This window comes from Chelonia mydas, chromosome 23 (genome assembly GCF_015237465.2).
Source record: "Chelonia mydas isolate rCheMyd1 chromosome 23, rCheMyd1.pri.v2, whole genome shotgun sequence".
Lineage (NCBI taxonomy): Eukaryota > Metazoa > Chordata > Testudines > Cheloniidae > Chelonia > Chelonia mydas.
In genome coordinates, this window is record NC_051263.2 from 19,218,365 (window position 1) to 19,239,724 (window position 21,360).

General features: G+C 63.3%; 2 protein-coding genes across 3 annotated transcripts; both read right to left on the reverse strand.

Moving 5' to 3' along the window:
* Positions 1-291: 291 nt before the first annotated feature.
* On the reverse strand, positions 292-13,566 carry PRMT1 (protein arginine methyltransferase 1). Of its 2 annotated transcripts, XM_037888342.2 has the most exons (11): positions 13,450-13,538; positions 11,794-11,847; positions 10,276-10,377; positions 9,674-9,829; positions 7,640-7,703; positions 7,143-7,285; positions 6,597-6,684; positions 1,913-2,028; positions 1,510-1,660; positions 1,178-1,299; positions 292-904 (listed from the first exon to the last, which is right to left on the reverse strand). In XM_037888342.2, the coding sequence occupies exons 1-11, from the start codon at positions 13,477-13,479 to the stop codon at positions 821-823; spliced, it is 1,110 nt and encodes a 369-aa protein (XP_037744270.1). In that variant the 5' UTR covers positions 13,480-13,538; the 3' UTR covers positions 292-820. The 2 variants fall into 2 exon arrangements, with proteins under 2 accessions (XP_037744270.1, XP_037744271.2); XM_037888343.2 differs by lacking the exon at positions 11,794-11,847 and having other exon boundaries at positions 13,450-13,566.
* A 3,838-nt stretch (positions 13,567-17,404) lies between these two features.
* Positions 17,405-21,026, reverse strand: BCL2L12 (BCL2 like 12). The gene is made up of 6 exons (XM_037888432.2): positions 20,761-21,026; positions 19,860-20,224; positions 19,540-19,698; positions 19,356-19,450; positions 18,152-18,403; positions 17,405-17,803 (listed from the first exon to the last, which is right to left on the reverse strand). Exons 1-6 carry the CDS (start codon positions 20,904-20,906, stop codon positions 17,759-17,761), a joined length of 1,062 nt encoding a protein of 353 aa, XP_037744360.1. The 5' UTR covers positions 20,907-21,026; the 3' UTR covers positions 17,405-17,758.
* Positions 21,027-21,360: the final 334 nt, after the last annotated feature.

Sequence of the window (21,360 nt, forward strand, 5' to 3'; positions counted from 1 at the left end):
GCAACTCGGCTATTGTGGCCATGCAGCTCCTGATGTCACCGGGGGGCTGCCCAGAGAGGGGAGCCCCCCACCTCCCCGCCAGGAGGGTTCTGGGACAAAGGGCTGCAGGGGGGCCCTTCCCTTGCGGAGTAGGATAGAGGCTGGGGGCCTGCAGGGTGCCCCATGGCAGGCAGGTTTTTGGGGTACAGAGCAGCAGGAGCCAGTTTAGGCATGCCAGGCCCACCCTACCCAGGAAGCCATGGGGGGGTCACAGTTTGGGGGCCCCCCCACCCTCCCCAGGCAGCCGGGGGCCCCGTTTCATCTCTTTATTTTCTCATGAATGTAACCATATAAAAACATAACTTATGAAACAGTCACGATGTGTCAACCGGGCGGGGGTAAAAGGGGGGGGAGAAGAGACCAGAACCGTCAGCAAAACACAAACTGGGGACCCTCCCCATAGCCCCCCCGCCCTGCCCTCCCTCAGCTAAAAAACAGGGCAGCCCCACCCCCCCACCGGAACAGAGGGACTCAGCCAGGCCCTGGCACCTCTCATGGGTGCCCCACGGCACAGCAGAGTGGGGGGGGGGGGGGGGGAGCAGTGAGGTACTTAGTTACTGGGGAGGGTCGCTGGTTTAAAAGCAGACGGGAGGGAGGGATGGGGGGGCCCCAAGGCAGAGGGAGATGTGTCCCCCCTCCTGCCAAGGGCCACGCAGGGAGGGGGGAGTCAGCGGCAGCTCTGCGCCCCCCTCACCATGAGAAGGGGAGTCGTGGCCGGCGCCCACGGCTCTGGGCCCGCCCCGGGGGGGCACACGGCACAATGGGGGGCGGACATGGGGGGCTAGCGCATGCGGTAATCCGTCGAGCAGGACAGCTCACACAGCTGGCCCTTGAAGTCCAGGTCGATGGTGAAGTCCAGGTCCCGCTGCAGGGGAGAGATGGGGTGGTGGGGTAAGTCATGGGGGTCTGGCCCACCACTCCCTGCCTCCCAGCATGCACTGCACTGGCCCCCCATCCCCCTCTCTGCTTCAGAATCCAGTAGCAGTGAGTTCCACAGGACAATGCCCTTTAGAGGACCATCACGGGGCCGCAATCAAGCTCTTCAGAACCCGGGGGGGGGGGGGGGGGGGGGGGTGTGGCTCCCCCCATGAGCCCAGATGTAGGCATCTCCACTGGTGCCCCCCAGCCCGTCACTCACGTTGTTCTTGGCATTGGGCTTCATGCTGATGGTGCCGAAGATCTCCTCGCCCGTCTTCACCGTCAGGTAGTCCTCCATGTAGAACACCGTCTGCTTCCAGTGGGTGTAGGGCGACTCGGGGCCTGGGGGGGGGAGCGAAGAGGGGGTCAGGGGAAGGGGCCTAGGGCCAGCCCCACCCCTCCCCTAGAGTCCTATCCCTTGGCCCTGCCCCCTCCCCGAGCCCCACCCCCCGTTCCCATCCCCTCCTTTGCCCCCAACACTATCCCGTGGCCCCGCCCCCCACCCAGAGGCCCCGCCCCTGGCCCCGCTCCCTGGCCCCGCCCGGGCCATACTGGTGGAGAAGCCGGTCCGCTTGTGGCAACGGGTGAACTCGATGTTGAAATACGCCACGAGCGCGTGGATGTAGTCATTGCGCTTCACTTGGAGGCAGAAGGGCGAGGTGAACGTCAGGTCCTCCACCTTCACCGTGTAGATGTCGACCTCCTGCGGGAGGAGCGGGGTCAGCGCTGCCCACACACACACACACCCCCCCCCGCCCCAGAGACGCATAACACCCCCAACGCCAGGCCCTGTCTGGGGGGCTCCCTGGTGGGTGGCAAAAGCCGGGCAGAGGGGGACTCTCAGCCCCGGTGCCATCCAGTGGCAGGGAGTTCCACAGGCTGGAACTGCATCTCCTGGCATCCACCCCCTTGCATGGCCCCCTTGCCAGGGGCAGGCCTGTCCCCCGGGCTGCACCTTGATGAGGCAGGCGTTGGTGACCAGCTGCTTTGGATCCACCACGTCCACCAGCGGCTCCTTGATGGCCACGTCCTTGATGCAGGACATGTCGAAGCCATAGACGTTCTCCCACCCTGGCGGAGGAGACGTTATCGGATTAGAGGAGGGACCATGCCACGGCTATAACGGCAACAAATCTTATACAGCGTGACACGGGGCCAGAAAGGGTTAAGCCCCCTGCAGGATAAATGACCCAAATACCTTAGAAAAGTGTGTAAACAGTAATTAGGGCCATTCCATGCTAGATAGGCTCCAACTCTGCAGAGCAAACCTGGATTGTTAGAGAATTGGGGGTGATACTAATTGTGTGTGCTTACTTACATCTGATTAGATGTTAGCCACATAAACAGAGAGCGCCTGTCTGTCACTAAGGCTGTTGATTCAGAGATCAAAAGGGAATATTAACATTTAGATGACTTGTCTCTATGTCTCTTTAAAGTCGGTGATAAACTGCCTAATGGATCAACTGCCTTATGTTAATCTGTGTAGCTAATTACCGGGGATGCGTAGGAAACAGGGCTACTTCAAAGTCTCCATGATTGCCTATTGTTCCCCTAAGGACTCCGAGCTGTCCAGAGAAGGCCTGGAGCTATATAAAAACCCCTTGGGTCCTGATCCTTTTCTCTCAGATCTTCTTGATGCTTCCTGCAGGGGAAGTTTAAGTCAGGGGCCAGATATCCAGTCTGATCTGGATCACCCTGTGTGACGAGGTGGGGGGGGGGGGTGTCCTGGTTTTTCCAATGGTTTGCATGCCGAGGGGGTGGGACTCAAGTTTCCCTGCATGTTACTGGTTTAAGGAGGTGATGGGGGAGGGAGTTTGTTGGTACAGGGGACCGGCAAGGGACCTGGGACCCCAGCCAATGGCCTGGAGAACGGAGACCCAGTGACTGGTGGCCGGGAGGCCCCGCTCGGGAGTCACAGCCGGGTCCGGCCAGTGGGAGGACAATGGGCTGTGAAGAGAGGACCCCGGTGACCTGACCAGCCGGTTCCAGCCAGAGGGGCCAGAGGACAGAAGAGGGGGCTCAGACGACCCTGTTTACCTGGAGAGAAGACAATAGACAGAGGGGGGCTTGGGGCCGGTGATCTCAGCTGCCCAGCTGGGAAGCAGGGGGGCTTGGGGCTGGAGAGGGGAGCAGGAAGAGCCCACCTGGATGCAGGAGAAACTGGGATGTGCTGGGCTGAGGGAGGCCAGGCCTGCGACCCGGAGAGTTTCCTGTGCTGGGTTCAGACGCTCAATAAACCCTCTTGTTTTATGCTGGCTGAGAGTCACTCCGGGCTAGAGAACAGGGGGGCATTATTCCCTCTGGGAGTGGAGGCCCCAGGGGTCCAGAGCGAGGGGACTTCCTGAGGGGGCCCACGGCAGAGACAGGCGTGCTAAGGTGCAGTTCCAGGAGGCGGAGGGGCTTAACCCCCCGAGAGAGAGGACCCCCGAGAAGGGCTGTCACACTGAAGGGGGTTCCCCCCAGGGACCACATGGGGCCAAGAGTGGCCACGACCTGAGAGTCCATGACACCCTGAATATGGACATTGGACTATAACCTATGGACTAATTCTGAAAGAACGCTTAGCAACTACAAAGCTCATCACCTCTGTGACAAATCTGATCTCAGAGCTGTGTTCACACCTGTATGTGCACTGACCTTTTAACGAATTCTCTTTTCTTAAAATTTTTTCATTTCGTTGTTAAGAATTGGCGGAAAGCGCGTATTTGGGTAAGACCTGGAAGATTCATTAACCTGGGAGGTGATGTGTCCCATCCTCTGGGGCTGGTCGAACTTTCTTAGATGATGAATAAGATTTTCAGTGACCCCCCGCATACCTGCAGTGGGTGTCTGGGTTGCTTTAACCCAGCGGTTTTCAAACTTTTTTTCTGGCGACCCAGTTGAAGAAAACTGTTGATGCCCGACCCAATGGAGCTGGGGATGAGGGGTTTGGGAGGGGCTCAGGGCTGGGGCAGAGGGTTGGGGTGCAGGGGTGAGGGCTGCAGCCAGGAATCAATCACCCTGATATCTGCTGGGAGAGCAATACAGCGGTGCGGGGACAATTTCCTGGTGCAAGTGCTGGAGGAACCAACTAGGGGCAGAGCTCTTCTTGACCTGCTGCTCACAAACCAGGAAGAATTAGTAGGGGAATCAAAAGTGGATGGGAACCTGGGAGGCAGTAACCATGAGATGGTCGAGTTCGGGATCCTGACACAGGGAAGAAAGGAGAGCAGCAGAATACGGACCCTGGACTTCAGAAAAGCAGACTGACTCCCTCAGGGAACTGATGGGCAGGATCCCCTGGGAGAACAACATGAGGGGGAAAGGAGGCCAGGAGAGCTGGCTGTATTTTAAAGAATCCTTATTGAGGTTACAGGGACAAACCATCCCGATGTGTAGAAAGAATAGTAAATATGGCAGGCGACCAGCTTGGCTTAACAGTGAAATCCTTGCTGATCTTAAACACAAAAAAGAAGCTTACAAGAAGTGCAAGATTGGACAAATGACCAGGCAAGAGTATAAAAATACTGCTCAGGCATGCAGGAGTGAGATCAGGAAGGCCAAATCGCACCTGGAGCTGCAGCTAGCAAGAGATGTTAAGAGTAACAAGAAGGGTTTCTTCAGGTATGTTAGCAACAAGAAGAAAGTCAAGGAAAGTGTGGGCCCCTTACTGAATGAGGGAGGCAACCTAGTGACAGAGGATGTGGAAAAAGCTAAGGTACTCAATGCTTTTTTTGCCTCTGTCTTCACGAACAAGGTCAGCTCCCAGATTGCTACACTGGGCACCACAGCATGGGGAGGAGGTGACCAGCCCTCTGTGGAGAAAGAAGTGGTTCGGGACTATTTAGAAAAGCTGGACGAGCACAAGTCCATGGGGCCGGATGCGCTGCATCCGAGAGTGCTAAAGGAGTTGGGGGATGTTATTGCAGAGCCATTGGCCATTATCTTTGAAAACTCATGGCGATCCGGGGAAGTCCCGGACGACTGGAAAAAGGCTAATGTAGTGCCCATCTTTCAAAAAGGGAAGAAGGAGGATCCTGGGAACTACAGGCCAGTCAGCCTTGCCTCAGTCCCTGGAAAAATCATGGAGCAGGTCCTCAAGGAATCAATTCTGAAGCACTTAGAGGAGAGGAAAGTGATCAGGAACAGTCAGCATGGATTCACCAAGAGCAAGTCATGCCTGACTAATCTAATTGCCTTCTATGACGAGATAACTGGCTCTGTGGATGAGGGGAAAGCGGTGGACGTGTTGTTCCTTGACTTCAGCAAAGCTTTTGACACGGTCTCCCACAGTATTCTTGCCAGTAAGTTAAAGAAGTATGGGCTGGATGAATGGACTATAAGGTGGATGGAAAGCTGGCTAGATTGTCGGGCTCAACGGGTAGTGATCAATGGCTCCATGTCTAGTTGGCAGCCGGTATCATGTGGAGTGCCCCAAGGGTGGGTCCTTGGGCCGGTTTTGTTCAATATCTTCATTAATGATCTGGAGGATGGTGTGGATTGCACCCTCAGCAAGTTTGCAGATGACACTAAACTGGGAGGAGAGGGAGATACGCTGGAGGGTAGGGATAGGATACAGAGGGACCTAGACAAATTAGAGGATTGGGCCAAAAGAAATCTGATGAGGTTCAACAAGGACAAGTGCAGAGTCCTGCACTCAGGACAGAAGAACCCCATGCACCGCTACAGACTAGGGACCGAATGGCTCGGCAGCAGTTCTGCAGAAAAGGACCTAGGGGTTACAGTGGACGAGAAGCTGGATATGAGTCATCAGTGTGCCCTTGTTGCCAAGAAGGCCAATGGCATTTTGGGATGTATACGTAGGGGCATTGCCAGCAGATCGAGGGACGTGATCGTTCCCCTCTATTCAACATTGGTGAGGCCTCATCTGGAGTACTGTGTCCAGTTTTGGGCCCCACACTACAAGAAAGATGTGGAAAAATTGGAAAGTGTCCGTCGGAGGGCAACAAAAATGATTAGGGGGCTGGAACACATGAGTTATGAGGAGAGGCTGAGGGAACTGGGATTGTTTAGTCTGTGAAAGAGAAGAATGAGGGGAGATTTGATAGCTGCTTTCAACTACCTGAAAGGGGGTTCCAAAGAGGATGGATCTAGACTGTTCTCAGTGGTAGCTGATGACAGAACGAGGAGTAATGGTCTCAAGTTGCTGTGGGGGAGGTCTAGGTTGGATGTTAGGAAACACTATTTCTCTAGGAGGGGGGTGAAGCATTGGAATGGGTTCCCTAGGGAGGTGGGGGAATCTCCTTCCCTAGAAGTTTTTAAGGTCAGGCTTGACAAAGCCCTGGCTGGGAGGATTTAACTGGGGATCGGTCCTGCTTTGAGCAGGAGGTTGGACTAGATGACCTCGTGAGGTCCCTTCCAACCCTGAGATTCTATGATTCTATGATTTAATGGGGGGGGGTCAGGCAGACCCCACGGGCGGGCGGAACAAGAGACCCGCCCCCACCCGGGACAGAGAGCCAGGGCCACACCAAGACACACACACACACACACACACACACACACACACACACACACCCCCCCCGTCCACCACAGAACAGCAGCAACACTGCCCGCAGGCAGGGAGAGTCACCAGGACCAGCACCCTGCAGACACTTAGCCAGCCCCCCAAGAGAGGGGCTGCAGCCCCCCCCACTCACAGTGGATCTTGTAGTCCTTGTACTGCCGGTCCTCTATGGCTGTGACATACAGGGTGGCCCGGTCAGGGAAGATGAGTCCGTCGGGGGTCTGGGGAGACAAACGGAGGGGGGGGGTCACTGCGTCACAGCCCCTAAAATCCCCAACGCTCCCCCACCCCCACAGCACCTAGGCACAGGGTCCCCAGAACAGAATACAGGGCCTTGCCCCACTAAGGGGCAGGAACTGTCTGGCTCAGGGGGCGGGGAATGGGGCCTGTTCCTCTCTAGGGGGTGCCGGCTCCCACCTGGCCCCAGGGCAGGGACTGGCTGACTCAGGGGGATGGGGAATGGGGCCTTTCCCCTGTACGGGGCACCAGCTCTGACCCACCCCAAGGTGGGGACTGGCTGGCTCAGGGAATGGGACACAGGGCCTGTCCCCTCCGAGGGAGCCAGCTCCCGTCTGGCCCTATGGCAGGTCGGGGAATGGAGCCCAGCTGGCTGTCGGGGGGCAGAGAAGGGGGCCCAGCTGGCTGCAGGGGGTAGAGGAGGGGGCCTGGAAGGACCCACCAGCCACTTGTCGCGGGCGTAGATGACAGTGTTGAGCATGGACTCGTAGAAGAGGCAGTAACCCATCCACTCGCTGATGATGATGTCGACCTTCTCCACCGGCAGCTCCACCTCCTCCACCTTGCCCTTGATGATGGACACCACTGCGGGGGAGGGGACGGGGGTCTCAGCACGGGGGATGGGCCAGACGTGGGGGAGGGGGAGCGGCTCCAGGGAGGATGGGGATGAGCTGCTGTTTCCTGTTATGGGGGTGCAGGGCGGGGCCCTGTGGGGAGAGCTGCACCGGTCCGGGTGGGAGGAGCCATGAGCAGGCTCAGCAGGCTCCGGGGGGCACCCTGGGAGCAAGAAGGGGGGGGGTGGCTCCAGAGAGGCAGCACCCCAGGGGAGAGGGCGTGGGGGCAGGGGGATACCCCAGGGGAGACAGCAGGGGATTGTGGGAGCTCCAGGGGCAGCGCCCCAGGGAAGACAATGGGGGGGGCAGGGGGGCTCCCACTCACCATGGTCCAGCTTGTTGGCTTTGACGATTTTGACAGCGTAGTCGGAGATGCTGGAGCACTCAATCTGCAAGGGCAGCCAGGGGTCAGTGGGGAGACGACGTGCCCCCGCCAGGACTGGGACAAGCAGAGCCGGGGGGGGGGGTCAGTGGGGAGAGATGAACCCCCAAGAGCAACGCCCCCCCATCCCGGGGCTGGGGCAGAACAGGGAGGCTGGGAGGGGGGCCCTGGGAGGAGAGAAAGGGGGCCAAATCATTCCCAGAGGGTAGTTATCAGGGGTTCACAGTCAGGCTGGAAGGGAGTAACGAGCGAGGTCCCGCAGGGATCGGTTCTGGGTCCGGTTCTGTTCAATATCTTCAGCAAGGATTTAGATAATGGCACAGAGAGGACACTGATAAAGTTTGCGGACGATACTGAGCTGGGAGAGGTTGCAAATGCTTTGGGGAATAGGATTAAACTTCAAAACGATCCGGACAAACTGGAGAAATGGTCGGAAGTAAATCGGATGAAATTCAGTCAGGACAAATGCGAAGTTCTCCACTTCGGAAGGAACAATCAGATGCACACACACAAGGGCAATGACTGCCTAGGAAGGGGTCCTGCGGAAAGGGATCTGGGGGTCAGAGTGGATCACAAGCCAAATGAGAGTCAACAGTGTAACGCTGCTGTGAATAGCAAGACATGAGAAGTGAATTGTCCGCTCTGCTCCGTGCTGATCTGGTCTCAGCTGGAGTATTGGGTCCAGTTCTGGGCGCCACATTGCAGGAGAGAGGGGACAAATTGGAGAAAGCGCAGAGAAGAGCAACAAAAATGATGAAAAGTCTAGAAAACATCAGCTATGGGGGAAGATTGAAAAAAAACGGGGTTTGTTTAGTCTGGAGAAGAGAAGCCGGAGCGGGGACGTGAGAACAGTTTGCAAGTACAGAAAAGGCAGTTACAAGGAGGGAACAAAAATTTGTTCTTCTGAACCTCTGAGGATCGGACAAGAAGCCATGGGCTTAAATTTTCAGGAGAAAGATCTTGGAGTCATCGTGGATAGTTCTCCGAAGACATCCACGCAGTGCGCAGCGGCAGTCAAAAAAGCAAACGGGATGTTAGCAATCATTAAAAAAGGGAGAGAGAATAAGACGGAGAATATCTTATTGCCCTTATATAAATCCATGGTATGCCCACATCTTGAATACGGCGTACAGATGTGGTCCCCGCGTCCCAAAAAAAGATATACTGGCATTAGAAAAGGTTCAGAAAAGGGCAACTAGGGGTCTCCTATGAGGAAAGATTAAAGAGGCTAGGACTTTTCAGCTTGGAAAAGAGGCGACTAAGGGGGGATATGATAGAGGTCTATCAAATCATGAGTGCTGTGCAAAAAGTGAATAAGGAAAAGTTATTTACTTGTTCCCATAATTTTAGAACTAGGGGCCACGAAATGAAATTAATGGGCCGCAGGTTTAAAACAAATAAAAGGAAGTTCTTCTTTGCTCAGCGCACAATCAACCTGTGGAACTCCTTGCCTCAGGAGGTTGTGAAGCCTAGGACTATAACAGGGTTTAAAAGAGAACTGGATAAATTCACAGAGGGTAAGTCCATTAATGGCTATTAGCCAGGATGGGTAAGGAATGGTGTCCCTAGCTTCTGTTTGTCAGAGGGTGGAGATGGATGGCAGGAGAGCGATCACTGATCATTACCGGTTAGGTTCACTCCCTCTGGGGCACCTGGCATTGGCCACTGTTGGCCGACAGGATCCTGGGCTGGATGGACCTTGAGTCTGACCCAGTCTGGCCGTTCTTATGCAGCCAGGGCAGTTTAGGTTGGACATTAGGAGAAACGTCCTGTCAGGCTGGTGAAGCACCGGAATAAACTGCCCAGGGCGGTGGTGGAATCTCCGTCATTGGGGATTTTTAAGAGCGGGTTGGACAAACCCCTGTCAGGGACGGTCTGGACAATACTTAGTCCTGCCGTGAGCGCAGGGGACCGGACTAGGCGACTGGCCGGGAAGCAAGGGGTCAGGGGGCCCAGCGGGGAGGGGGAACGACTCACCCCGATGACCCGCTTGGCGCCCGCCTTGGCCGCGAACATGCAGAGAATCCCGGTGCCGCTGCCCACGTCCAGAACCACTTTGTCCTTGAAGAGGTGCCGGTTGTGGAACATGGAGTTTCTGTAGGTCAGAGTGCGCACCTCGTCCTTCAGCATCTCCTGGGGGGACACGGGGGGGGGGTCAGTGGGGGCCCCCCAACCCCTCCCAGAGCCCTCACCGCACCCTCGTCCTTCAGCATCTCCTGGGGGGACACCCAACCCCCTCCCCGCGCCCCTTGTCCTTCAGCATCTCCTGAGGGAATATGCGGAGGGTCAGAGGGGGCCCCCCAATCCCTTCCAGCCCCCTCCCCAGGTCCTTCTGCATCTCCTGGGGGGACAGGGGGTCAGCGGGGCCCCCCAACCCCACACGCCTCGTCCTTCAGCATCACCTGGGGGAGAAGAGGGACCCCCCAACCCTACCCAGCCCCCCAGTGCACCTCATCCTCCACTTCCTCCTGGGGGTGGGACGGGGGCAAGTGGTAGGGACACACCCATGAAACCAAGTACCCCATGGAGACGTCTGCCCCCCCCCACGCCCCGGGGGGCAGCCTCCCCCCCACACTGACCTCGTGGATGCCGAAGTGGGCATAGGAGTCGAAGTAATAATCCTTGGACGTCATCTCCTCGGCTGTGGGCTTCACACTGCTCTCGGCCTGGGGACAGGACACCTGGGGGGCGGGGGGGGGCCACAGTCAGACGGACGCCCCCAAACACACCTTAGGGATGGGGCCAAGCCACAGCTGGCCCAGCCACTATCCACTCCCCACATCAGCCCCACGGGCCCAGCCCAGCTGCTATCCAGCCCCCACATCTGCCCCATGGGCCCAGCCTGGCCTGTATCCACCCCCAAGCCCCAGCATCAGCCCCATGTGCCAAGTCTGGCCAGTATCCACCCCCCTGACCTGTCCCACGGGCCCAGCCCAGCCTGTATCCCCCCCAGTCCCTCACACCAGCCCCCGCCTGGTGCCACCACTTCCATTTCTGCAGGGCCCATGTGGAACAGGGGGTCCCCTGGCAGCAGACAGCACCATTCTGGGGGGCCAGGCTGAAGGCCAGGGACCCAGCCCCCCATCCTGCCCCCTCCCCTGGTGCGGCCCAGAGCATGTCTGTTTGGAAGGAACAATGCAGGGCTGGGACACGTAGCCCCAAGCCCCCCCATTCCAGCCCCCCGCAGAGCTGGGTCTCCCCACGCCCCACCTCCGTGCCCCCACCGACCGCACCCACAATGCATCACAGGAGCTGGGGCTGGAGACCGAGTTAAGGAAACTGGGAAATTACAGAGTTCCCCCCTCCCTCCCCTGCAGCCACCTGCCCCCGCTCCCCCCAGCAGCTACCTGCTCCACCCAAGCACAAAGCCCCCCATTCCCCTGGCACCTACCTGCCCCCCCAGGCACAGAGCCCCGAATCCCCCCAGCAGCTACCTGCCCCCCCAGGCACAGAGCCCCACTCACACTCCAACAGCCACTCCCCACCCCCCGAGGTCCAACCATGCACACAGCCTCCCCAGCAGCGACCCACCCCCCCCATGCAGTGAACTACCCAGCCCCCTCAAAAACTCCCAGCCAGTAACCCCCATACAGAACATGGGGCCCTAGGAGCTTCCTATGGGACCCCCCTGCACAGAGCGCCCCCCAGGAGACTGCAGGGGCCCTAGAGGTTCTTCTCCGCCACCCCATGGACACCCACTGCCCCCCTTAGGGCTGAGCAATGTGCGGGGGATGGGTCGCAACCTGCCGGGAGAGCAGGCAGACACTCTGAGCTGGGATTTCGGGGGGCGGGGGTGGTTCTGGATCCCTTCGGTCCCCCTCCCCATGGTTTATCTGACTCCGAAGGGGGGTTCTGGGGCTGGCTGCCAAGGGAGGGAACCCTCTAGATGGGGCAGGGCGAGGACCAGGGCGGTCAGTTGAAATGGGGTATGGTGGCTGGCCGGCAGGGGTGGGGGGGCATTTGTCACTGGGAACGGGCCGGGGGGATGTCACCAGGCAGTGCTGGGAACAGGCCGGGGGAGATGTACACGGCCGGCCGGCCCTGGGGGTCACTAGCCCCCGAGCCCTGGCCTGGCCCCTCACTCAAAGGATATTTACATCTTCTACCGCAGTCTGCAGGCTCATCCCATTAGCCAGGGTGGCTACAAAATTCTAGGAGAAAGTAACGGAGACAAGTCAATGGGGGGCTCGGGAACCGGGGGGGGCCGAGCCCCCCAGAGCCAGGGTCTCCCTAACACTGTGCCCGGGGCCACTGCTCTCAGCTGCCAGGGGAGGGGTGACACAGGTCACGGGGGGCTCCACCCCCCTCGCAAGATCAGCACCAAGCCAGGCCGGGAACAGAACAGCCCCGCAGCTCTGCCAGTGCCCCACACTCCCGACCCCCAGCCCCCCCAGCTCTGCCGGTGCCCCACACTCCCGGCCCCCTGACGCCCCCGCTCCACCAGTGCGCCACACTCCCGACCCCCAGCCCCCCCAGCTCTGCCAGTGCCCCACACTCCCGTCCCCCTGACGCCCCCTCTCTGCCGGTGCCCCTCACTCCTGACCCCCAGCTCTGCCAGTGCCCCACACTCCCGACCCCCTGACCCCCCCGCTCTGCCAGTGCCCCACACTCCCGACCCCCCGCCCCCCCCCAGCTCTGCCGGTGCCCGTCACTCCCGACCCCCAGCCCCCCCCCCCCGCTCTGCCAGTGCCCCACACTCCCGACCCCCAGCCCCCCCCCCCCCGCTCTGCCAGTGCCCCACACTCCCGACCCCCAGCCCCCCCCCCGCTCTGCCAGTGCCCCCCCCCCCGCTCTGCCTGTGCCCCACACTCCCGACCCCCAGCCCCCCCCCCCCCGCTCTGCCAGTGCCCCACACTCCCGACCCCCCGCCCCCCCCCCCCCGCTCCCGACCCCCAGCCCGCCCCGCTCCCGACCCCCAGCCCGCCCCCCCCCCCCCCGCTCTGCCAGTGCCCCACACTCCCGACCCCCGCCCCGCTGAGCTCGCGGGACCGGAAACCAGCCGCAGGCTCCCCGCGCTCCGCAGCGCTGGGACATGGCCCCGCCCCCCCGCCCCCCATAGGGCCCGCCCAGCCCCCGCGGATCCGCCCCCACCCCTTTGTCCGCGGGCGAGAGGTCCCCGAGACCCCCCCACCGGCCACGGCCCCCGCCCCCCCGAGTTCCCCCGCCCCCCCCAGCCACGGCCCCCGCTCCCCCGAGACGCCCCCCCCGAGACCCCCCCCGCCAGCCACGGCCCCCGCCCCCCGAAACCCCCCCCCGAGTTCCCCCGCCCCCCCAGCCACAGCCCCGCCCCCCCGAGACCCCCCCCGAGTTCCCCCGCCCCCCCCGCCACAGCCCCGCCCCCCCGAGACCCCCCCGAGTTCCCCCGCCCCCCCAGCCACGGCCCCCGCCCCCCCGAGACGCCCCCCCCGAGACCCCCCCGCCAGCCACGGCCCCCGCCCCCCCAAGACCCCCCCCGAGTTCCCCCGCCCCCCCAGCCACAGCCCCGCCCCCCCGAGACGCCCCCGCCAGCCACGGCCCCCGCCCCCCCGAGACGCCCCCCCCAAGAGCTCCCCGCCAGCCACGGCCCCCCCCGAGTTCCCCCGCCCACGGCCACCCCCCCGCCGGACACAGCCCCCCGCCGACCCCCCCAGCCCGGCGCCCCCCCCGGCGGGCTCCCCGGCCCCCCGCCAAGTCCCCCCCCGCCAGGCCCCGAGCCGCCCCCGCCGCGCCCCGCGCCCCCGGCCCCGCACGTGCCGGCCCGGCCCGGCCCCCACCTCCATGGTGCAGTTGGTCGCCTCCGCCATCTTGCGAGCGAAGCGCAGAGAGAGCGAGAGCCCCGCCCCCCGCCGCTTATACCGGGGGAGGGCCCGGCCCCGCCCCTCGGCCTCCATTGGCCCCCCCGTGGGCCTCGGGCCCGCCCCTCGCGTTGGGCGCCGCCGTTGGGCCGGGCACTTGTCACTCAGCGGGCCGGGCCCGCCCGCCACAAGCAAGAGGCGCTCCTATTGGGCGACGGAGATGTCACTCAGCATGTTTGCCGACCCCTCACACCCCAGAGGTGGTCCTCTTGGGCGACTGAGCTGTCATTCAGAGTAGCGGACCCGCCCCCACAGCCAAAGGTGCTCCTATTGGGCGACGAAGGTGTCACTCAGAGTGCCGGGCACGCCCCACAGCCACTACGTACTCTTATTGGGCGAAGGAGGTGTCACTCAGAGTGCCCGCCCATCCAGAGACGCTCCTATTAGGCGAGGGAGATGTCACTCAGCATTCCAAGCCGGTCCTCGCAGTCTTGTGAAGCTCCCATTGGGCAAGGGGGATGTCACTCTCAATGTTGCCCCGCCCTATCTTCGCTTCGCGACTGGCCGCTAGTCTCTGACGGACGGTAACAAGCCCCAAGAGCCAAAAGAGAATGCCATTGGGCGAGACAGGTGTCACTCAGGGACTCGCCCCCGGCCACCTCCTAATGCAAATGCCATTGGTGGACGATGTGTCACTCAAACCCTGAGCCCCACCCCCATGACGCTCTTCTGCTCTGACCCTCGCAGCCCCGTCCCATTTGCAGATCGAAGCGTCAATCGCGGAATGAGACCCTGCCCCCGCTACCTCAGTGGAGACTCTGGTGCCCGTCCCAGGCAGGGATCCGCCTCCCCTGCCAGCCACAAACCCCATTGGCTCTTCCCAGCAGCCAGGCCCGCCCACCCGTGGAACCGCCCCCTGCAGTTATTGGGTGCAGGAGGTGCCTGTCACCAGGAGCCCCGCCCCCCATTCCCGGCGCTGTCGGGTCATGCGGCTCTCCCCCCTCCCCCCCTGCAACACCCCTCACTGCAACACCCCCTCCTCCACTGCATCGCCCTCCCCAAACATTGCAACACCCCCTCCTCCACTGCATCCCCTTCCGCCAACACTGCAACACCCCCTCCTCCACTGCATCCCCTTCCGCCAACACTGCAACACCCCCTCCTCCACTGCATTTCTCTCCTCCACTGCATCCCCCCAATCACTGCAACACCCCCTCCTCACTGCATCCCCCTCCCCAATCACTGCATCCCCCCAATCACTGCAACACCCCCTCCTCCACTGCACCCCCCTCCCCCAACACTGCAACACCCCCTCCTCCACTGCATCCCCTTCCGCCAACACTGCAACACCCCCTCCTCCACTGCATTTCTCTCCTCCACTGCATCCCCCCAATCACTGCAACACCCCCTCCTCCACTGCATCCCCCTCCCCAATCACTGCAACACCCCCTCCTCACTGCATCCCCTTCCGCCAACACTGCAACACCCCCTCCTCCACTGCATCCCCCTCCCCAATCACTGCAACACCCCCCCTCCACTGCATCCCCTTCCGCCAACACTGCAACACCCCCTCCTCCACTGCATTTCTCTCCTCCACTGCATCCCCCCAATCACTGCAACACCCCCTCCTCACTGCATCCCCCTCCCCAATCACTGCATCCCCCCAATCACTGCAACACCCCCTCCTCCACTGCATCCCCTTCCGCCAACACTGCAACACCCCCTCCTCCACTGCATTTCTCTCCTCCACTGCATCCCTCCAATCACTGCAACACCCCCTCCTCACTGCATCCCCCTCCCCAATCACTGCAACACCCCCTCCTCCACTGCATTTCTCTCCTCCACTGCATCCCCCCAATCACTGCAACACCCCCTCCTGCACTGCATCCCCTTCCGCCAACACTGCAACACCCCCTCCTCCACTGCATTTCTCTCCTCCACTGCATCCCCCCAATCACTGCAACACCCCCTCCTCACTGCATCCCCCTCCCCAATCACTGCAACACCCCCTCCTCTTCTGCATCCCCTTCCGCCAACACTGCAACACCCCCTCCTCCACTGCATCCCCCTCCCCAATCACTGCAACACCCCCTCCTCCACTGCATCCCCTTCCGCCAACACTGCAACACCCCCTCCTCCGCTGCATTTCTCTCCTCCACTGCATCCCCCCAATCACTGCAACACCCCCTCCTCACTGCATCCCCCTCCCCAATCACTGCATCCCCCCAATCACTGCAACACCCCCTCCTCCACTGCATCCCCTTCCGCCAACACTGCAACACCCCCTCCTCCACTGCATTTCTCTCCTCCACTGCATCCCCCCAATCACTGCAACACCCCCTCCTCCACTGCATCCCCCTCCCCAATCACTGCAACACCCCCTCCTCCACTGCATTTCTCTCCTCCACTGCATCCCCCCAATCACTGCAACACCCCCTCCTGCACTGCATCCCCTTCCGCCAACACTGCAACACCCCCTCCTCCACTGCATTTCTCTCCTCCACTGCATCCCCCCAATCACTGCAACACCCCCTCCTCACTGCATCCCCCTCCCCAATCACTGCAACACCCCCTCCTCTTCTGCATCCCCTTCCGCCAACACTGCAACACCCCCTCCTCCACTGCATCCCCCTCCCCAATCACTGCAACACCCCCTCCTCCACTGCATCCCCTTCTGCCAACACTGCAACACCCCCTCCTCCACTGCATTTCCCTCCTCCACTGCATCCCCCCAAACACTGCAACACCCCCTCCCCACTGCATCCCCCTCCCCAATCACTGCAACACCCCCTCCTCTTCTGCATCCCCTTCCGCCAACACTGCAACACCCCCTCCTCCACTGCATCCCCCTCCCCAATCACTGCAACACCCCCTCCTCACTGCATCCCCCTCCCCAATCACTGCAGCACCCCCTCCTCCACTGCATCCCCTTCTGCCAACACTGCAGCACCCCCTCCTCCACTGCATCCCCTTCTGCCAACACTGCAACACCCCCTCCTCCACTGCATTTCCCTCCTCCACTGCATCCCCCCAATCACTGCAACACCCCCTCCCCACTGCATCCCCTTCCCCAATCACTGCATCCCCTTCCCCAATCACTGCAACACCCCCTCCTCCACTGCATCACCCCCTCCTCCACTCCCACACTGCAACACCCCCTCCCCAATCACTGCAACACCCCCTCCTCCACTCCCACACTGCATCCCCTTCCCCAATCACTGCAACACCCCCTCCTCCACTCCCACACTGCATCCCCTTTCCCAATCACTGCAACACCCCCTCCTCCACTGCATCCCCTTCCCCAATCACTGCAACACCCCCTCCTCCACTGCATCACCCCCTCCTCCACTCCCACACTGCATCCCCCTCCCCAACACTGCAATACCCCCTTACTGCATCCCCCTCCCCCGTGACTGCAACACCTCCTCCAACCCCTCCCACTCACTGCACCCCCGCCCCACTGCTGGCCTCCCTACCACTACACCCCATTGCAACCCTCTCCCCTTCACTGCAACCACCACTGCTCCACCCCATCACTGCAACCTTCTCCCTCCCACTGCCAGCCCTCCCACTGCACATCCATCTGCTAACACTGCAACCCCCACCGTCTCCCAGCTCTTCTCCCACTGCACCCCCTCACTGCAACTCCCTCCCCATTACTGAACCCCACCACCACCACACCTCCCCCATCCCTTAGCGCACTCCCTGCCAAGGCACCCTGTGTGCCCCAACTCACCCCTGCAAACCTCATCTCACCCACTGCAACTCCCTTCCTCCATCACTGCAGTCCTGTCTTCCTGCCCCCCCTCCCCTGCATCTTGGCACCCCACCCCAGAGAGGACCGCCCCTCCCACTGGGTGCAGTGCAGGGCCCCCTCAGTCTGGTCACGCAGGAGGTGGGGGTGGGAGGGGCAGGAGAGAGACAGACACGCCAGGAGCTTTAATAGTAAAATATATTGAAAATCCTTTATAAAAAAACCACTCACCTCCGCCAAAACAAAAGTTGGGGGGGGATTGCTCTCTGCTGGGGCCCCAAACCTGGGCAGACCCAGAGATTTTGTGGGGTGGATTCCTCCAGTGACACCCTCCCCCCCCCCAACTCCCCTGAGAATTTGGGGAGGGCTGGCTCAGTTTCTGCCCTTCCCCCGGACAGGTACCCTCTCCCCAAAGCCCCCCTCCCGCCGCCATGGCTGTGTTCTGAACCCTCCCCGCAAGGCGGATTCTGGGGAGGAAAGGGGGAGGGGCCGGCGTTGTGACCCCGGCCCCGAGCCCCCTGCGGCCAAGGGCTGCTAGTCCAGGACATCGAAGATCTCCTCCTGTCCTGCGATGCTCTCCTGCCGGGGTCAGGAGAGAGAGATTAGTCCCTGAGATTGCGGGGGGGGGGGGGGTTTATCCCAGACAGATTCCCCCCCCCCCCAAAAAAAAAACTACCCCCGGCTCATGCAGCCCCTGCCCCACAGACTATGAGCCAGGGGGTCAACCCCAGCCTGCCTCCAAGCCCCAACCAGCACCCCACTCCCTGCTCGGGGCCCCCCCACAGCCGCCCCCTAGCTCCCCCACACCATATACAAAGTCCCCCTCCCCCCCCGGATCTTCTGTACATCACCCACTCCCCCACGTGCACAGCTCCCCCCCAGCCCACCCTGCCCCCCGCCCCCCGGCACACCCTGCCCCCCCCTTACCCAGCCGCCCTGCTGCTGCAGCCAGGGCACGAACATGTCCATGTACTGCAGGCTGTAGCCCATCAGGGTCTGCACCGTGTGGCTGCTGATCCCGGCCACCTTCCGCGTCAGCTCCATGGTCAGGGCCAGCCGGGTGAGCTGGGGGCTGGGGCTGTCCGGGTCGGCCCGCGCGGTGTACGCCTCGGCCAGCCGGGAGAAGCTGCGGTACGACAGGCGGGACAGGGAACTGCGGAGCAGAGGGTCAGCCTCGATCTGTGGGGGAGAGAGAGGGCCGGGCTGGCAGGGGGCTGCGGGTCGGGAATGAGGGGCACCGGCAGGGCCCGGAGGGGTGGGGGGTGACCAGGGCCGGGCTGGCAGGGGGCTGCGGGTCGGGAGTGAGGGGCACCGGCAGGGCCCGGGGGGGTGGGGGGTGACCAGGGCTGGGCTGGCAGGGGGCTGCGGGTCGGGAGTGAGGGGCACCGGCAGGGCCCGGGGGGGTGGGGGGTGACCAGGACTGGGCTGGCAGGGGGCTGCGGGTCGGGAGTGAGGGGCACCGGCAGGGCCGGGGGGGGGGGGGGGTGACCAGGGCCGGGCTGGCAGGGGGCTGCGGGTCGGGAGTGAGGGGCATCGGCAGGGCCCGGAGGGGTGGGGGGTGACCAGGGCCGGGCTGGCAGGGGGCTGTGGGTCGGGAGTGAGGGGCACCGGCAGGGCCGGGGGGGTAGGGGGGTGACCAGGGCCGGGCTGGCAGGGGGCTGCGGGTCGGGAGTGAGGGGCACCGGCAGGGCCGGGGGGGTGGGGGGTGACCAGGGCCGGGCTGGCAGGGGGCTGCGGGTCAGGAGTGAGGGGCACCGGCAGGGCCGGGGGGGTGGGGGGTGACCAGGGCCGGGCTGGCAGGGGGCTGCGGGTCGGGAGTGAGGGGCACCGGCAGGGCCCAGGGGGTGGGGGGTGACCAGGGCCGGGCTGGCAGGGGGCTGCGGGTCGGGAGTGAGGGGCACCGGCAGGGCCGGGGGGGTGGGGGGTGACCAGGGCCGGGCTGGCAGGGGGCTGTGGGTCGGGAGTGAGGGGCACCGGCAGGGCACGGGGGGTGGGGGGTGACCAGGGCCGGGCTAGTAGGGGGCTGCGGGTCGGGAGTGAGGGGCACCGGCAGGGCCGGGGGGGTGGGGGGTGACGAGGGCTGGGCTGGCAGGGGGCTGTGGGTCGGGAGTGAGGGGCACCGGGTTGGCACCTCTTCATTGATGACCCCGGCTTGCTCCTCCAGCAGGGCCACCAGTCTCTGGATCACCTGCTCCTTGTGCCTCTCGCTGGCCGGCTCCGGTGGGGCTGGGGGAGAGATACAGGCCTGTGACCCAGAGCTGCCCCCAGGGGGCGCCGGCCGCAGGGTGGGGGGAAGGGCCAAGGCCCCTGCTCACCTAGGGGCCCGGGGCCCGGCTCCGGGCTGAGGGGCCCGGCCACGACCTCAGGGGACTGGACCCCGCAGGGGCTGCCAGGCTGGCTGTGCTGGAGCTTCACCAGCCGGTCCAGCTTCTGGGCCAGGCGGGCGTAGAACTCGGGGTCCTCGGCTGCCGGGCCTGGGGAGAGAGCTGGGGGTCAGAGCAGGGGAGTGGGGAGCCCGGACTCCTGGGTTCTATCCCAGGCTCTGGAAAGGGAGGGGGGGTCTAGTGGGTTAGAGCAGTGAGGGCTGGGAGCCCGGACTCCTGGGTTCTCTCCCGGTCCCGTGGGGGGCTCTTACCCAGAGGCAGGGGGTCTGGCCGTGAGGTCAGGGTGTCTGTGCAGTAGCAGGGGGTGACCGGCAGGGAGTTGGGGGGTGCGGAGGGGGGAGGCGGGGGCTCTGTCTCCTCCCGAGGGGGGCCCTTCCTCCACAGCATGGCCTTGAAGGGGAACCCCCGGCCGTGCTTGGGGCGCTCCTCCCCCCGCTCCTTCTGTCCTTCGCGGGGCTCTGCCCCGGGGGGTGGGGGGCCGGGGGGGTCCCGGCGGGGGCTGGTCCGTCGCTGGAGCAGCCGCTTCATGCTGGTCTTGAAGCCGTGTTTCCGTTCCTCCGCCCGGCTGATCTCCTCGTGCAGGGGGGTCCAGGCCCCCCCCGGCTCCACGGGGCGCCTGCGGGGAGAGTCGGGGGGGCAGGGAACTCTTCTCCAGAATGCATCTCCCGGCCCCCCCAGCCCTCCCCATCCCTGCATGTCCACCCTCCCCCTCATGCCTATATATCCCCCTAGCCCCCCACCCGTGCATATCCCCCTCCCTCGAGCAACCCATCTCCCCCACCCCCCCACATATCCCCCTCCCCCCTGGAAACTCTCTAACTCCCCCCACCCCCCCTCCTGCATATCCTGCCTTCCCACCCCGCCCCCTCCGGCAACCCATCTCCGCATACCCCCTCCCCCCATCTGCCCCCCCCAGTCACCTGGATCCCTGGGCACCCATGGGCAACCCCTCCCCCACTCCTCCCCATCCCTCCTCTCGCCGGCATGCCCCCTTCCCCGGCCAACACCCCGCCCCCCCCAACCTGCACATTCCCTCCCCCCGTCCCTCCGGGGGGGGGGGGGGAACTCCATGAGCTCTGCCCCCCTCCCACTCCAACGGCCCCCCCTTCCCTGCTTGCGCCCTGGAGGGGGGTGAGCCCCGCCCCCCCTTACCTGTGTGCGTAGCAGTGGGGGTCATGGTAGCTGCCCCCCACGTGCCCCAGGGCGGGCCGCCGGCCCAGCGCCCCCTGCAGGAAGGCCTCCAGCACCAGCCGCGTCTCCTCCTGCAGCCGGCGGCGCTCCTGGGGGGGCCCCGCCATGGCCCTGCCTGTGGGGGGGGGGTCAGACACGGGGCAAGGTGGGGGAATCTCTGTCCAGCGCCCCCGACACAACCTGTGCACAAGCCGGGCGACTCCCTGCCCAACCCCGGGGGGGGGGGCAGAGCGGGGGCGGGGAAGGGCGGCGGGGGGGGGCGGGGGTGACGCGCCGGGCTCCAGCTGCGATTCGCAGAGCCAAGTTCGGAGCCACCCGGGATCCCAGCTGTCCCGCGGGGGGAGGGGAGGCGGGGGGGCAGGACCTAGGCGGGGCGGGGGGGGGGGGGGTAAAACGCGTCGCTCAACCCCCGCCCCTCATCTCCGCCCCGCCCCTCTCAACTTTCTGGCGGGGCGGGGCGGGGGCCCTCAAGGGCCCAGCCCCAAACTTCACAAACTTTCTGAACTGCAGGGCACTGACCATGCACCTCCCCATGCGGGGGGCGGAGCTTAGACGCGTGGG

Excerpts from the sequence above, each read along its gene's own strand:
- BCL2L12 (XM_037888432.2), bottom strand. The coding sequence starts at position 20,906 with ATGGCGGGGCCCCCCCAGGAGCGCCGCCGGCTGCAGGAGGAGACGCGG. Across the intron at positions 20,225-20,760 it reads CCCCACTGCTACGCACACAG|GCGCCCCGTGGAGCCGGGGG; the intron begins GTAAGGGGGGGC and ends CTCTCCCCGCAG. Across the intron at positions 19,699-19,859 it reads GCCAGACCCCCTGCCTCTGG|GCCCGGCAGCCGAGGACCCC; the intron begins GTAAGAGCCCCC and ends CTCTCTCCCCAG.
- PRMT1 (XM_037888343.2), bottom strand. The coding sequence starts at position 13,566 with ATGGAGGCCGAGGGGCGGGGCCGGGCCCTCCCCCGGTATAAGCGGCGG. Across the intron at positions 6,685-7,142 it reads ACGCCCGCGACAAGTGGCTG|ACCCCCGACGGACTCATCTT; the intron begins GTGGGTCCTTCC and ends TTGTCTCCCCAG. Across the intron at positions 2,029-6,596 it reads CAAGGACTACAAGATCCACT|GGTGGGAGAACGTCTATGGC; the intron begins GTGAGTGGGGGG and ends CTCCTCCGCCAG.